Below are 17,872 nucleotides of genomic sequence, written 5' to 3' on the forward strand. Positions count from 1 at the left end.
AGCTATCGTGGAAATTGTAGTCACGTGGTGGCTATCACTGCCACCGGCAAGGGCACCCGCACGCGATTGACTTGACGCGCGGACGCGGTCGCTGAGTACATGATACATGTACATCGATCTTCGATGAATGCCGATGCACACTAAACTAGTATTGTGTCACAACTGCAGTCGAAAGGGAGTGCACTGCGCTGGGTACGTCATTCGGGCATATCTCGAGTAGCCGAAAGGTTTCGAAATTGTAGAATAACTGTCTGAAGTTGTGATGATTCGTGATTTCTACTGTACTCTGTGCAACTGTAGTTGACAGCGAATGTGTTGTACAGTTGTGGGTGTGATGAACTTTTTTAACGCATGCCTTCGGCGCATTGTATCTGTCCCTAGGGAGTCAGCGCTCATGATCTGATGATTGTGCCCGGCGATCGCCCTACGCTGCCTCATACCGCGGTCTACACTCCCCCTACACAGTGTATGTACTGGTTTAATTTACCGTTTTGGAATATCGGAGTCATATGATACTGATCCAGAGTCTGAACAACATCATACACATGCGCTGCAGACCAGCAACCATTACTCGAAAACTCTAGCAAGTTGGTAAGTTTGGCATACGTTATTGTTACACAAACAACATGTCTTGTGGACAACACCATTGATGCTGCGCTGCTTGTCCACGCTCAGCACAGCTCTGGCGCGTTCACAGCGTTCACTTATCGCTGCAGTTAATTCCGTAGCCCAAAAGTGTTCCAGCGTCCAGGCGATATATTAAGTTTGCAAACATTGTCGGCTCATTAGGTAACAGTAGCAAGTTTGCTCGCAGCACAGCAGATTCTCAGGTTGCACGGCCTCTGGGCATAGCAATAGCATCTCTCTCCATGGCACCACGGTCCCTCCACGTTGGTGGAGGGACTGTGATGGCACAGAGCTTTCCTTTCGTATTCAATTCACACACTTTTTAGGTGGTCTATGGCCGTTTGCTTGCTGACTTATTTGCTCTTTGAGTAGGTATCTGATCTAGAAACGGAGAATGCTGCGCCGCTCTGTTCTACGACATGGGATAGCCATACGAGTATGACGAGTGTCAGCTTTGGCTGCTCCGCCTCAACCAACTCGGGAGGCCGCGTAGTCATAGCCGGACACTCTCGCCATACTCGTACGTAGGGCTACTAGTACATAGTAGTGTTCGCCGTGTATCCGTGGACGTAAAAAAACCATGGTGTACGTAACCACGTGTGCCCGCAGTGTTGCCTGGATAGTCGATCCAATACCGTACCACAGTAGCGTAGCTAAAATTAATGAAACAGAGATTGTAAAAGTCTGCCCAAACTACATGTAACTCTCAAGCCCAGCAAATACATTCACTTCACTGTCACCTGTGTGGTCTATTCCGCTCTGCTTCTATGCCCCATGTACATATGCCTCTTCTTCTCAGGCATATGCATACACGTCTATGGGGCATAGACACAGAGCGGAATAGACCACGGGTGACTATGATTCAGTTCTGCGACCACGGTCCCTCCACAGTTTGTCGAGGGACCGTGATGTAACTGTCTACTTGATGAATGCATGGATGTAAAAAATAGACTATCTATTTTTACATCCTTGATGAATGTAATGTCCGGGCTACCTTACCGTTGAATAGTTCGGGCAGAGCGTTGTCCTGATTTTGGTTTTACGCTTTCAGCTATATTTCTTGCTTGAGGAAAAAAAATATTTTCAGAAAATCACATACATCTTCATGTTTCAGCTATGTTTTCCATCATGTTCGTATACGGTGAACTTACGTATAAACAATACGAGAATATTTGCTATTTCATTTACTGAGGATGTCGAAGGCTATCTGGCCTCGCTCCGCGGATGTAAGGGTCTACGTCGCGTCGACATGTCCGCACCCCCAATTGTCGCCACATGCCCATGTTCTCAACGCCAGCCCAGTAGTGATACATCCGGGAGACAGGGCAGCCAGCTGGCCAAAAATTCGCTTGCTGATGGTGCGAGCGAGCATATACATAGCGCCACTGGAGTCAATAAACGTAATCTTCAGCCCCTCCGACCTTGCCCTGGGACTGGTCATTGCCCGACGTTGTTGACATGACCCTACTAGTATATACCACTTCCTACATACAGTGCACGACGCGTCGCACACTCACACACTCAGTGGCCCGTGGGTACAAGTCTTCAATTCATTCATAACGACGTAACCCTTTCCCCGCGCATGTATGTCGTGTTGTGTCGGTAGTACTTGTTCTGTCGAGAGCAGTGTAAAAGGGGGTTGGGAGCAGGCAGGGAGGAGGGTTGGAAGTCGTGTTCTTATGCGTACACCACATCGGACACACTCAATCTCCGGCGCTACCACGAATTGCAATGAACAAAAACCTGAAACCAATACGCAATATTCACTGTAAGGAAACCTCTCGCCGATCTCTCTGTATATGTAACTTGTAAGAAATTTTAAAAAATGGGGAAAAATGGGCGAAAGAGCGTCTTCTTTATTCCATTTGTCTGATTATCGTGATCAGATTTGTGCAAACTTTCTTTCTCCATTATCACAAATATTTGGCTATAAGTAACTGCTAAGACAGCATAGTAATAGGAGATTGTTTATAAATAATATATTTTAGTTTATTCCATATAAGCCTACGCACCCTGTCTGTCAACAAAGTCTACACATTTTGTTTCCGAACAATGCGATGCAACATTTGGCAGTTGGAGTTACGTTCGACGGGTTCTCTTGCCTTTAATCGACCAACTACCTTTAGGGCTATTAGTTTTAACATAGGCCTACTACCTTGTGCTAACACATGGCGAATTCATTGATTCTTCAAAAGATACCACTTTCAATGTTCTTCAAATCTAGACTGCATGAAACCTGACAACGGAGAATAGCGAGATACATTGTGCACTACATCCATGATCTGACGCACATAATGCTCATTTTCCTATGGTTTTCTCTCGCCTTTGCCACGTCGGGATTGTTCTTGGAGAACATTTTTACCAGGCTAAGGCTGTAAATTCTAATGTGAAAATTTACATAGAGCTACACTACTCTAAACCAAATCTCGTAATTATTAAGTAATGCTGCTTCTAATGACACGATATACATCTGACCTCAGAAGTCGAGGGCATGATGGCGTTGGCTGTCTCCATGATGGCCCCTGCTGTACGGTTCACGTGCACCGTATACATAGGCCCACTGCGGTGTGAACGTTTGTGGGCAAGTCGCTTATTTATTCTCTGTTGTCGTCATATCTGACGTGAATTTATCGCCTTAATAGCCAGTCACGTATTCTATGTTACGCAATCATTGGCAAATTTTTGGCAATCTGTTTCAAGGGAACGTAACTCCAACCCACAACCCCGAGCAAAACTTCGAGTTTCTCTACTGCTGCTGGGGTGAAGGTAGATCCGAACGAACGCGAATGTTTAACCATAGACCTGAATAAAGGTCCATGGTTTAACCCGCGGTTGCTAGCAACGCCGACCGATAAAAGCAACAGAAGTAAATTTTTGGTGTGTATACAGTTTGATGACAGTTGCCCGTTGTTAGCATACCCCACGGGCCATCATTACACCCGTGGTTTAATTATCTGTTACATACATGTAATAGTTGATTCTGATCATTGTCATGGTTCCAATTGAGTATTGACATCTCGAGAAGTGATATAAACAGATCTCGAACAGTTTATAATAAAACAGGTCTATTTAGGAAGCATCCTTTTTCAGCGCTATTTTAAGATTCCGCTAATGTAAACTTTTCCCTCTATTTATCATTGTTACAATGTCTATTTTGCTAAATTAAAAACCTGCTGATTGCAATTAAATTTCAAAAACGCTAAAAAGCATGCAACTAAGGGACCGTCTAAGATTGTCGCAAAAGTTCAAGAAACGAAATTCCTTCGTTTAGATCAAAACCCCCTCCCCCTCCCCAAAACGAAACTTCAAAAGTGCGAAATGTTCATGTCTGCCTGAGAGTACAATGTTGCATTTTGCTATAGCTACTAAAGAGTCTTTAAGACGTATTCCCCTTGCCACATTACAATTAAAGTAATCGATCAGATTTGAGTACTAACAGGGCATTTTACCGCATAAAAGTTTCATTTTATTTTACTTTCCCTTTTTGCATCTCTTGTGCTGTTCTTTGTCTTTTCCGAACACGCAATTTGTACTTGGTAGGGGCGGTAAATAAGCGAGAAAGTTTGACATGCCCAGGCATGTTCAATCATATTAAAACGACTATGACCAGGTGCATAAAAAGTGAGAATAAAGACATCTAGTGGTTAGAGCAGACGCTTATAAATAGCACATTTTGAAAAATGATACTTTTTGTCTTTGTATAATTTGATGAATGAAAGGTTTAGGATACAATGTTAGTTACTATCGGTAAATTGTGTTTGGGGCACAATCGAGATGGAAACAGTTACAAATTTGTTGGCATGAGTGTGCAGTTTTTCTTTAATTTAAGTGTAAACACACGAAAACTTGTGATCACAAAATAAAAGTGCGAAAGTGAAGTTCAGTAATCGAATGAAAGTCAAACCCCCTTCCCCCTAAACGAATGAATTTCACTTTTTGAACTTCTGCGACAATCTGAGACGGTCCCTAATGCAACGTATTTTACAGGATGTCGGTTTTGTAATCTTATCACAGGAAACTTTGCCCGAAATCTCATCCTCCTTGCTCTATTGTTTGTTTTACAGATCGGAGGAGAATTACACATCGGAAAGTTCATGCACGCATACGTTTTCTCGTATGATATTGTATACTTGCCCTTACACCATCGTTCAAAGTATCAAGTGACATTAGTAGCAGACACCACAATAAACCGTTAACTGAGCATCCCTATTATTGGGTCTTTGTACTTTTACCGCTGAGAAAAATGAAACGCTTTCTTAAAATTGGTTAATGAGCTCGGAAAATATCGATGCATCCTATGGTATTATTAGATGCATACAATATTGCGAAGTCGGACCACGGCCTTCCATCGATATCACGATATACTTCAAACAAGGGACTGTGCTTCAACGTACTTACGTTGACAGTCGTCACAAGCCATAAGGCCAGCATTCATGGCTGGCAGATTTATTGGTTTAGGTCAATAGGCTAGGCTGAAGCTCTGTCTCGTCCACCACCCTTCTCACAATTTCGAAGATGCAAACAACATAAAACAAAATTCTCAAATTACACAAATTGAGTGGAATAAGACGGACTTCATACCATTCGCAGCTTCACGAGAGCCCGCACGTCGCTTGATAGATACAAGTCATTACTTCTTTCGAACTTGCTGTCAGGGTGCAAGCCGAGCGTACACCTCAGATTGTCACCATTTTCTAACAGACATCACAGACAATCGTCGCGTGCTTCCTTTGTCTTTCGTAACTCTTCACTGTCAAACAACGTACATGAACCACCCGCATCGTTTCAACCCCGACTCATTCCGTGAATTTAATCGATAGCAGTCTCTTTATACCTAGAAAGAAAGAAATAATGAAAATTCATGTAATTTGCATCGTTGGTTATTGTCTTTATCACATTGGTTCTAACCTTCGTAGAAAGTGAGCATGCGTACGGGTCCTGAATTTACTGAACTGTGAACAACCTATTGTGATAGATGGCGACATACACATTGGCAGCTTTTCCGTTTTGCACGATGCCGATTGACACGATGTTTTCCTGCAACGATAACTTAGCTTGAACATTGAGGTAAAGAGTCCGTCTTTTATCCGAACGTCGGAATGCACAAAGTTACCCTTTGATCTAACCTCCCCCCTTTTATGAAATGTCGGCGAAATAAAAGTGAAAGCATTAAAGCGTAATATTCACAGCTTTGCCAGTCCAACTGTCACGCTGCAACTTCATAAGTTGAGAAGTACTAGTCGGGGATCGTAACGCTTTCAGTAACCGCAGAAGCTGAAACCATTTGTCCGTTATATGTAGCTCTGCATGGCAGGGCTGTGTGTTCCCGGCGTTATGGCGGGAGGCCATAACGCCGGGAACACACAGCCCTGCCATGCAGAGCTAGGTTATATGCACCACTGTAGATATTGTTATTACAGCAACGGAGACGACTCAAACTCTACTCTCTGATCTCTCTACCATCTCTGTTCTACCCTTTGTCTACAAGATGTACCATCTTCCAAATCTTGATATTGTAATGGATGCTTGCAATTTGTAAATTTTTCAATTCAGTTTTCAATAACAATATTGCTGCTGATATTCCCGATGTTGCTACTATAATTGACGACCAATTTTCTGTTGATATTGATGTCGATAGTGTCAGGAAAGAGTTGCTTTGCATTAGCACCAGCAAAGCTATAGGAAGTGATGGCATTCCCAATATGTTTTTGATCGAATGTGCAAATGAACTTGCTATACCAATTACCATCTTATTCAATAGGTCTATTAAAGAGGGGATTTTTCCTGATATCTGGAAACGTGCAAACATTATCCCTATTTTCAAATTAGGAAGTCGTTCAAAAGTTGAACATTACCGGCCAATTTCCATTTTACCAAGTCTGTCTAAAATCTTTGAAAAGATAGTTCACAGACAACTCTCACATCATGTTTCCAATTCCATATCTACTAATCAGCATGGCTTTGTTTCAGGTAGATCTTGTATCACTAATTTATCTATTCTTATGAAAGATCTCCTCTTAGCAGTTAACAGCAAATCACAATGTGATATCATTTATACCGATTTTGCTAAAGCATTCGATAGTATAAATCATAAACTTTTACTTCATAAGTTGACTTCTTTGGTGTCCAGGGCACTTATCTGAAATGGTTTAATTCATATCTTGATAACAGGCTACACAGAGTGATTATAAAAAATGCTTTTTCTGAGTGGACTCCCGTCCTTTCGGGCGTTCCTCAGGGTTCTCACCTTGGTCCACTTTTATTTATTCTTTTCATTAATGACATCTCTGATAATCTTGTGTCGGATTCGTTACTTTTTGCCGATGACATGAAGATTTATCGTATCATTGATTCGGATAATGACTCTTTATTGCTGCAATCTGATATCGATAGAATTGTCAGCTGGTCCGACACTTGGTTATTAAAATCTTAATCCTACTAAATGTAAAGTTCTTACTGTTTCATTGAAAAGAAATGTTCATATTTTCCCTTACAAACTCGACACTCATGCATTGAGTAGAGTCAGTAGCATGAGAGATCTCGGTGTTATTATTGACCAAAGATTAAATTTTTGTGACCATGTAAATAACATGATTCAAGGTTTTATTATGAGGAATAGCCATTGTATTAACAGTGTGCACGTTTTAAAATTATTGTACTTTACCTTGGTAAGGTCTAAGCTTGAATATGCTTCTGTTATTTGGAACAGTATTAGTAAACACCAGTCTGATAGAATTGAAAGAGTACAGCATAAATTTTTAACATTTCTTCATAAAAGAATTACTGGTTTTACAGTGATGACATGACTCGTTGTGCAATATTTACACTTTACAGTCATTAAAATCAAGGAGGACTATTTTTGATTATATATTTTTATACAAATGCATAAATGCAAAGTTTAATGTTAATGCTTTAGCTTCATTTTTTAGTCTTCATGTACCAAGGTTTTCAACTCGGCGTACTACTTTGTTTCATGTGCCATTTGGTAGAGTTAATTGTGTTCGTGACTCTCTTTTTAGTAGAATTCCGAGACAATTTAATTTGCTTTCAAACGAATACAATGACATTGATCCTTTTTCTGTAAATTTAAATGGTTTTAAAAATGTTTTAAAACATTGTTTTCTCAGTATTTGTTAAAGTTTGTTCGTCTTGTCTTCATGCTTTAACTCTGTATCTGTATTTTTACTAACAGTCTTCCATAAATGGCCTCGGCTGTGGAAGTCATTATTAATAAAATAAAATAAAATAAAATAAAATAAATAAGACTATTAATCACATAAGTACCGGAAGAATGTAAAAGATGTCCAAAACCAGGTCGAAAACTAAAGATTGTCAAAACAGTACTTAAAGCTGTTCTGAAAAGGCAGAGCTTGTTGATGATGTTAGCTATTATTAAAACAGTACATCTCTCTACGTTCTCACAATGTCTGTGGAATGTAGCGTCTGTAATCACCAAGTGTTACAACTAGATTCAATTGTGTAAAATAAATAACAATAGCAAGTTTATATAAGAGATTTCTCAGCCTTGTGTGAGAAAACGCTAGATATCACGTAAATACCAATATACGCCAAACATGTCCTGACATATCATATCAAGTCTCTGTATACATAGGCCCATGAAGGCAGCTGTTATCTCTATTATATTATAAGCCTCAAACTTGTCAATTCTCTCAAACTCCGACGGCTTACAGAAGTCGTCCGACTTTCAAATCAATAGTTTATTCCAGACTCTACTTCCAATGGCAGTCTATTTGTTACACACAGGATCAAATAGCTTAAATCGCATTGCAGTATTTCTACCTTTGTTGCTCTTCACTTTCAAGCAAAGATACTAATGTTTCGAATACTATTAGCCCCCCCCTCCTACCCCAATATTACTTATTACTTACATCATTAAAGGGACGGTGTCGTCGGAACTTCGCGTGCGACTTTCTTGTTTACAAACAATTCACGTCAACATAGCTGCAAAATTTGAATTTTACGATACTCGTTGTTAATAAACATGTTTTAACTTTCATCAATCGCCAAAGTACCCTAGATACAGTGTTTACATCGGTAGTAGGGGTCCGTGGCAACAGAGTTCAGACGACACCCCCTTTAACTAAACTTACAACATGTAACGCTATAAGGTCGAATAATGCAGACAGACCAGTGCACAAGTTTGGTTTAGTCCATTCTCGCAAGCTTGAGCATAATTTCCGCTCCGCTGACCTACGCAAAAATCAAACGGGTAGCGCTTTTGCCGTAAAGAGGCGCGTGATTTACGACGATGGGTTTGGTCGATTTGGCAAGATTCAAAAAAATCAAAATTACTTTGAGTGTCAGTTAAATAATTGTCAAGTCGGGTATGTTGCAGTCTCTGAGTCTTAGTTTTAGTTGGAGCTCGTTTTTAGCTCCCATTTGCTATATGTGTATGATACCAGTGTGAACTTTAGGGATCAGTTGGTGTCCTTCGCCGGTATATACGTTCTGTCTGTCTGTCTGTCTGTCTGTCTGTCTGTCTGTCTGTCTGAGTATATATATGCATGTATATATCTCTGTATCTATATATGTGTATGTGTTTGCATGTCTGTTCACCAAAAAATAAGAACCACTTTCTGTATAAATTTTATATTTGCTTTGAAGTGAATTGTAGGTTGCAGATAGGAATTTGTCCAAATATTCACATGTATGCATGATGATGTGTAAGTGTGTGTTTACGTCCTTTCACCTTAATAAATTAAGAATCACTTTCTGTGTCAATGTTATATTTGCTTTGAAGATGTATCATAGGTTGTAGATGGGAATTTGTCCAACTAATAATGCAAACCCAATAACATGCACATTATAATTGATTATAAATTTAAAATGGTGAAAAAATGTAGAAGTTAGAAACTACAATACGATTGCTCTGCTTTTGAATTTGTAGATACCATGGGTAGAGTTATGTATATGTATTATCTTGTTACCCTTTTGTATTTTATCCAGTAAGAGTGAAAGTGTCCATTCTTGTAATCAGATGGTTAGTGAAGAAAAGTGCTTGATATACATTCAGTATTTTTACGTATATTGACGTATATGGAACACAAAATTAGTTGCATACATTACGTATATCTTTGTATATGGAACGTATCAATATGTCGATATACATAGCGTATATCTATGCAGAACAGGAGAATACGTAATGCAGATCTTTGCAAGCCAAGTGTACACTGTATTTGTGCATATTATTAGTATACGTACGTGTATACTTAACGTATTTGACACATGCTGAGAGTCAGTATATGTGTGTATATCAAGCGTTTTGCCCAGTCCGGTAAAATCCTCTTTGTCTTGTTTCTCATTTCTATTTTTCATCTTTATTGTTTCAGAATACCTCAATGGCAACCAATACTGAAAAGATGCATGCCCCTTATTATCAACCATTTCAAAGAAACGATGTCTTCAATGAACATCAGCTGTGGAAGCACAAGTTAAAGCTCCATAAGTGGGAATCGTCTTTCAACAACTATGCAAGCTATTCAGCAGAAGTACCAAACCAGGATCAAAACACTTATGACCCATCAAGGATGAATAGATCATTGCACACTGCCACAAGAAGAAGCGGCCTTTTTCCACAGACTGGGAGTAATGGCTACGAACAACGAGGTGGTCAAGCAAACCTTCACAGTCCTTCTACTGGATTTGATTTAAGTCACTGCCATGTTGATTTACATGTGAAAGATGACATTGACTTTCTAAATGCAAGGTCTCCAGTGCTTCCAAGTGTTCCTTTGAGTCCCGGTTCAGAAAACTTTACATTCTCACCTCAAGTACACGATTTTGGTGCACCTTATAACTCAAGGTTACCCTCTGAACAGGAAGCTGCAAACCTATTTACAGGTCACACCTTGGCAGTGAAGAAGTCTTCTGAGAATATGAGAAATCTGAGCCACACGCATAACCTCCTGACAACATCTATAACACAAGACCTGCCTTTTTCCACAATAAATGATATCAGAAAACGACAAAATCAAAGCTTTGGCCATGCAAAAGATCAAATCAGCCAAGCATTTAAGGAAAGGAGGTTATCGGGCAATTGGTCATTTCAAAAGGACAAACTTTATAACAGAGACATATATTCCAAGTTCAGTCCGCACCCTGTTCGAAGTCACCCTGTTTCCAGAAAGGATCCACACAATAGAGACATCTTATTTAGTCATCCAAACTCCCCTGATAAATATTTTATGGACACAGTGTTGAGTGGAGTACATGCCAATTTTCAACAACGATCTCCTCCTTCATACCAAGAACACTTAAATATGTTGGCAATGGATAAGGGACCATCATTCATGTCACAAAATGTTGCCTCTAAAAATGTGTGTGCAACAAAAGACATACAATACTGCCATAGCCTGCAATCCGTAAGTTCCAACTACTTAACAAACAATAATCGTGTTTCGCATCAATGTCAGCAATTGTCACCAGTTTACCCTAACCACTGCATGAACTGTTTGCCCGAATGTGTAAAACAGGTACCAGTACAGGGCGTCCCATTTAGGTCCGTACAACCACCACCATCACCTCAACAATCGTACAGAAATGATGGGCTGTCACAGGTCAAAATAATAGATGTCAGAAGTTTAGCACCAGAACTGCATAAAGAGGAGTCTTCAGAGGTTACACACAAGGCGAATGGAGTAACCCCATTGACAAATGGTGCTTTGCAATTAGATTGTCATATTGATTCAAGTATTTCTCCTGAGATGCACCCTCAAGCAAGAAACATTGCACTAAATAGTAGGATAAAGCCTGGCAGTAAAGAACAAATACTTAGACCAAACCCTGGCAGCTACAGCTTTCATATTGATTCGACTATTTCTCCTGAGAGGCAGACTCCCGCAAGGAACATCGCACCAAGTAGTAACACAATGCCTGGCAGTGATGAACAGATACTTAAACCAAACCCTGACAACTTCAGCTCTGAAAGCAGTGATTGTAAATCAAGTAGCGACCAATATGTGAAACAAGAAGTGTTAGATTTGAGCCTGTGGAATAGAACAAGGAATTCTTCATGTTCACAAGAGTCAAGTCACTCAAACAGAGTGGAATGTGGCTCAGTATATATTGATGGGAGAGCAATCAACATTAAAAAAGAGACAGATGATAGCTCATATCAGAACGATCATGCTTCCATGTCGAATAGAATTGAACATGTTCATGATATTAGTATGCCTGAGGAACATCTGATCTGCAAGCCTATCAAAGAAGAACCGATTGATGTGTATTGTGACTCAGGAATACCAAGTGTTGCTGGGGAGAATTTAAGTAATGAAGACACTCTTTGTACTCCGACAATGCATGATGTAAATATCAAACAAGAACCGGACTGCAATGATCGCTCATACTCAACAGAAGTCGGCCTTGATGAAACCAAGACTTCCCTGAAGTCAGAATCTAGTGTTGAAGACAACAGCGTTCAGCAACATCAGCACTCTCAAGAAGAATATACCCATCAAGCAAAAGAAATGGAAAGCTGTTCTAGTACAACTCAATCATCATTTGACTGTAAGACAGACACGGGAAGAATGGAAATACAGGAGGACAAAAATACTTGGTATGGCAGTGTGCAAAAAGTTGAAACATATTCCCTGCATGACGAGTCAGTTGCTCCTAACCAAGGGGGTTTTATCTCAACGGCGATCAGGTCACGAAGTTCAAATCAGGAAACTGATTGTGATAACAGTGATTCCATACGTCCCCCTCATGGTACTAAATGCCCTTCAATACAGCATGTTACATATGATAAAAGGTGCAAGATGGATGTGCGACAAGAGGAAACTGCTGCATTGTCGTCCGACGAATTTGTATCATGCCCGAGAGACACCTCAGAAAAGTCAAATGAAGTTTGTCTGGTTCGTGGGGTGTTCAAAATTAAAGAAGAGCCAGCTGATGATTATGTACAGCCAGACACTGCTCAGATATCTATTAAAGGCATCAATGAAAAACATTTGATAAGTCAACCAGTAATAGAAGAATCCAGTGATTTTTCTCATGCTGTGGACGAAAGAAGCTCAAGTGAGAACTATGGACCAACAGGGGACAGAGAAGAAACAGCAGATGATTATGTACCGTCAAAAACTGCTTGGAAATGTATCAAAATCAACAGTGGAGAACATTTGATAAGTCAGTCTGTAAAACAAGAACCCAGTGATTTTAATCACACTCTGGACGAGAGAAGCTCAAGTGAGAACGGTGGATCAACAGAAGAAAGAGAAGAAATAACAGAGGATTATGTACCGCCAGACACCGCTAGGAAATCCATCAAAGTCTCCAGTGAAGAACATTTGATAAAAAAATCAGTGAAAGAAGAATTCAAAGATTTTGATCATAAGCTTACTATCGACCAGAGAAGCTCAAGTGAGAACTGTGGATCAGCAGCAGAAAGATCTTGCAGTCCTGAAATATCACAGGAACTTTACATTGACTTAGACCTCCAGGCTGAAGATTCTGACCCGTCATCAAGCTGTTCTGTTGGAGATAGCAATAGCAATAGGAAGAGGATATTGCAGGACTCTCAAGACGACAGAGGTGAGGAGCAAGATGAACATCCACAGAAAATGAAAAGAACGTGTGACATGAGCGACCAATCAAGCAGCTTAGTTCAGGCTCAGGAAAATCCCCCAGAACAACAAGAGCTAGGAACACTTTCATGTGATAGATTTTGCCACACCGATAAGAAGTCACTAATAAGTGAGGGTGTTCACTCCCCGTCAGCTGCAAGCCCTATCCGAAGATCGCCATCAGAAACTGCATTACATGACAGTACGTGTAGCTCTGATCAAGCAACCCCATCTGAGGTACCAGCTGCAGAGAATCAAGAGGAAAGACCACAGCAGCAAATTTCTGTTTGTCCAGAAAGGATACCACCGTCGGAAGCAGTGTCACGGCAACATAATGATGACTTGTTCCGAGATTTTGTCAATAAGGCAGCTAAGTATGACGAAATTCAACAGAGAGAACTTGAGTGGCTCTTAAACCACATGAACAGTCTCAGACTAAGTAATCGCTGGTTCGATATTTCTCATGTTTATTATGAAAATAGGGCAGAAACCTTGTTCCTTTTCCAGCATCTCCTCAAACCAAATATTCCCTTGGTGTTAAAGAATTTTGAAATTCCCTGCATTCATCGCAATGGTAAAATTATGCTTCCAACCTCTTTGGTTAGAGAAACCATCTTTCCAGGATATAGCAAAATGACATTCCATTCTCTGTTGAAACTTTGGAAGATCATGGAGCGACAGATGACACGTGGAGAGCAGGATTTTCTTAAAACAGCTGCAAATTCATCTGAAATTGAATCAAGGCTTGTTCCACTTTGTGAACTTCTTGTCAATTTTGATTGTCTAATGAACTCCATGCCAAAAGCAACCAGCTCTGAATAAAATTTGTCCCTTACATAACACTAGTTATACGATGAGGACAACAATGCTCAAAATATACTGAAATAATAGGGTCGTTGGTACACAGAGGTACCGAGTCTTTGCGAATGTGGTAAAGCCATAAATTTATGTTCACTTGGCAGGTTGGGATGACATTTTGATGATTGAGTTATTTAACAGCCAAGCATTATTCATAAATGCCGGCGCTAATGTTTCTTTAACTTACAAATACATTCGACGTGATTTCTACGCCCAGAGGAATCTGACCGAAGATAAGTTCAATGATTAACGAGTAACTGTTAATTAAGTCATTTTGTGGCATGACCCAACTGCAGCTATTTTTTCATGATTCATACCTATCATTTATACCACTCTTATAAAATCATAGTGGAAACTGTAGGAGTTGACTCGACCTTCTAAATGTCCTTTTGAGACAAGCTGGTGCAGCATCACACGGCGTCATGCATGTTTTATAGCTAGCCAGTGAAAAGTTAGCTATTATTAGATGAGCTTATATATTATTATTATTTTATATTTTTTTATCCCCAGCAATGTACAATAACAGTTCTTATGTAAGCTTAAGTATTGAACTTTGGTTAGTGCATTTTCCATAGTAAAGGGTGTTTATTTATAATACAAGTTCGAAAAGGAAATTTGTGATACAGAGAATTATATTTTTTGGTAAACAGCAAATTAAGGATTAAAGATTAGTTTTTACTGACACAGTGATCGTAGCGTGCGTGTTTGCCTCTTTGTTTTATTCTTGCCGTTGCGTCGAAAGGCGAGGCGAGTTGTGGGGGAGATGTATAGCGGCTATGCCGGACACCGACGCCATAAAGATCGCGATAACATTTCTACCGATATTTGAAAAGAAACAAAAAATATCATTTGTCCGGGTGAGGTATTCATCAGTGTTATTGTTTCAGTCCAACGCTGTTAATACATTAAAACGAAATAAAAAGGCTCAATGTCATAAGTGGTTGCGATACAATAAGAACATGGAGGTCTATTAAAGCAGATGCGCTCATGAGAAGAATTAGTTACGTTTCTGGGTATGAACGACTGCCGCCATATTGTTAATACCGTGCTAGTAAATTCAAGACGCCACTATTGTTATAATACAAAGCGAACGTCAATGTGCGGGATGTATCGTGTCCAAGGACGCTGATAGAGAAACGTCTGAAACGTTGAAATTTTAGAGAGAAAAACCGGACAAGGCAGAATTATAGAAACATGATATCGTTCTTTTCCCTAAACGCTGGTCCTCCCAGCCTTTCTCCAGGTGTCTCACTTCTTAACACGATCTATGAATTGAGCCGCCGGTCTTGGATCTTAATACTTTCAGTAACTGAAGCTGGTATACCAAGTTGTCTGTTGAAAACACCACTTTAAATCTTTGCGACAATACAGCAACGGTCACGTGAAGACTCGACTTCTAAATCTCCACCAAACTGTATTCTGTTAGAAAGTGCACAACTTAAACCCCGACTTTAATATATATATATATATATATATATATATATATATATATATATATATATATATATATATATTATATAATATATATATATATACGAAAATGGTTTGCTTGTCAATGCAGGCAAAGTATAGTGCTCAATGCATTTCTGCAGGGCGGTAATACTGAGAATCTAGGAACTTGTAGTTGTCACTCTACAGGCTGTTTCATGCGCTAAGCAATCATCATCTGATGAAAAGAAACAAAAAATATCATTTGTCCGGGTGAGGTATTCATCAGTGTTATTGTTTCAGTGTTATTGTTTCAATCACCTGATGATTGCTTAGCGCATGAAACAGCCTGTAGAGTGACAACTACAAGTTCCTAGATTCTCAGTATATATATATATATATATATATATATATATATATATATATATATATATAATATATATATATATATATATATATATATATATATATATATATATATATATATAGGATAAAGCCCGAGTACGAGGGCTCTTCTGGTATATAAAGTCCAACCCAACGATAAAATGTCGAGGCCTGCGGCCTCGACATTTTATCGTTGGTTTGGACTTTATATACCAGAAGAGCCCGAGTACGAGGGCTTTATCCGACTTAAAGGCCAGGGCCGGGTATAAATAGCTAGCTGCCCCCGTTGGAGTTAGTTCATGCAAAGCGTGGCTTGGGTGGCGTCACACTTAATCGCTCCGTAAAAAACATGCCAAAATGGTCACAGGCGAAGAAACTTAGGCGTCCATGCACCTATACCTAACTATGAATGTCTAGTGATTGAATGTATCGATAAAATTTTATGATTTGAGCATAAATAAGGCTGATTTTGATCGATGAAGGTATTTCTCTTTGTCTTCAACTAGCGTGGCAAGCGGCCATAACAAAGGTCTGCAAGCTGTCACTCAAAAAAGGACGCGATACAGGTGTGAAGCGGTAAACGTTTGCGATGTCAACATGTTAGATACGGCAGCATTGTAATTAGATGGAGCGACCGCAGTGTAGACCCGCAAGCACAGTCGCTCTGTAGATTGGAAGTCTGCTAATAGATTGGTTTTCGGCTCGATCTATCGTTCCCGTGGTCGATATGCCCACGACTGCAACCTAAACACTCATTTAGGTTGCAGTGCGGGCATGTCGTCTACGGGATCGATAGACCGAGCCGAAAAGCGATCTATTTAGCAGACTACCCAGCTCGAGCGCCTGTGCCCGCTAGTATGTCACTCAAGCCATAGCGCGTTCTGGCGTAGACGCCGTACCACGACACGCCGCTATTTCCAATCGTTTCTTCCACAGAACTGTCATGTAAAGTTCAGATTCAAGTTCTTTTAGATTTTGTTGTCGTGAAAAGTATTATTATTATCGTCTTGCCGTTTTAAAAGATTTTTGAGGACCTAAACGACATCGTGTGTTGCTCCATTGCCATGGAATCCGATGTCAAGGAAAAGCGGTGACTCTTTTCAAGTTGAATAAAATTTCCTTTCTGTTTGCATTAGTCAATTCATCGAAATACTTTTGTTCACAATTGAGTAAACTATAGACAGTGGACTGTCTCGATTCTCCCGTCTATGATTCGATATTCACTGACTCATTCTTTCTCTAATTTCATCTTCAATACTCTGTCCTAATTTGACAGATGTAATATCCAAACCTATATTGTCATTTATTTTTGACCAACGTACAAAAACTTGGTCCGTTCGCCAAGCACATATCTGACGAGATGTTTTGCGAAACAGTGAATAAATATATTGGATGAACAGCCGTACTCTATGCATTAGGGGATATTCATGTTGCAGTCTCTCCGAAAAAACCGGGGATGTTTAGGCGATAACAAAGGCGATGACTCAGTATATAGTTGAATAAAAAAAAATCGGACATCATATTTTTATCTAAGCGTACACTTGTCGGATTGATGTGCGACCGTACGCAGATCGCCCATATTCTCCTAAAACCAGTCAAAACAATTCTGCGACAATGATGGTGTCTCTCCGTGAACGTCCTTGAACCCGTACCCGCGACCATTGTTTTTTATGTGTTCCGTGGTTGATGACGGGTAGAATTCATATATCAAAATTTGAAGACACACGTGATTGAATCCTATGAATGTTAGGCAACTGACGGTGTGTAGGGACGGCAACAGTCCACGGACCATGGGAGTATCAGCAGTACACAGTACATTGCATGCTTTCTGAGAATGAACAGCGTGTTTCTATAGCTACCATGCGAAATCCGGCTTTGACCAATGTTCCTGTCCTGTCGTAGGATAACTTTCGAGCTGCGTAGCTACTGTTGAGGTTCAGATATCCGAATCTTTCGTGTTCGAAAGGCTTATCGATTTACAGAAAATACTAAAC

At 40.0% G+C, this 17,872-nt stretch overlaps 1 protein-coding gene across 2 annotated transcripts; it reads left to right on the forward strand.

The window, feature by feature from the left end:
* Positions 1–66: 66 nt before the first annotated feature.
* Positions 67–14,756, forward strand: LOC139122018 (uncharacterized). 2 transcript variants are annotated; one of them, XM_070687379.1, is made up of 3 exons: positions 105–192; positions 382–591; positions 9,978–14,756. In XM_070687379.1, the coding sequence occupies exon 3, from the start codon at positions 9,987–9,989 to the stop codon at positions 14,028–14,030; it is 4,044 nt and encodes a 1,347-aa protein (XP_070543480.1). In that variant the 5' UTR covers positions 105–192; positions 382–591; positions 9,978–9,986; the 3' UTR covers positions 14,031–14,756. The 2 variants fall into 2 exon arrangements, with proteins under 2 accessions (XP_070543481.1, XP_070543480.1); XM_070687380.1 differs by lacking the exon at positions 382–591 and having other exon boundaries at positions 67–192.
* The last annotated feature ends 3,116 nt before the right edge of the window (positions 14,757–17,872 follow it).

The sequence above is a fragment of the Ptychodera flava genome, chromosome 21 (genome assembly GCF_041260155.1).
Source record: "Ptychodera flava strain L36383 chromosome 21, AS_Pfla_20210202, whole genome shotgun sequence".
NCBI classification, from domain to species: domain Eukaryota; kingdom Metazoa; phylum Hemichordata; class Enteropneusta; family Ptychoderidae; genus Ptychodera; species Ptychodera flava.

Bases quoted from the DNA above. Each gene is read 5' to 3' on its own strand.
- LOC139122018 (XM_070687380.1), top strand. From the start codon at position 9,987: ATGGCAACCAATACTGAAAAGATGCATGCCCCTTATTATCAACCATTT.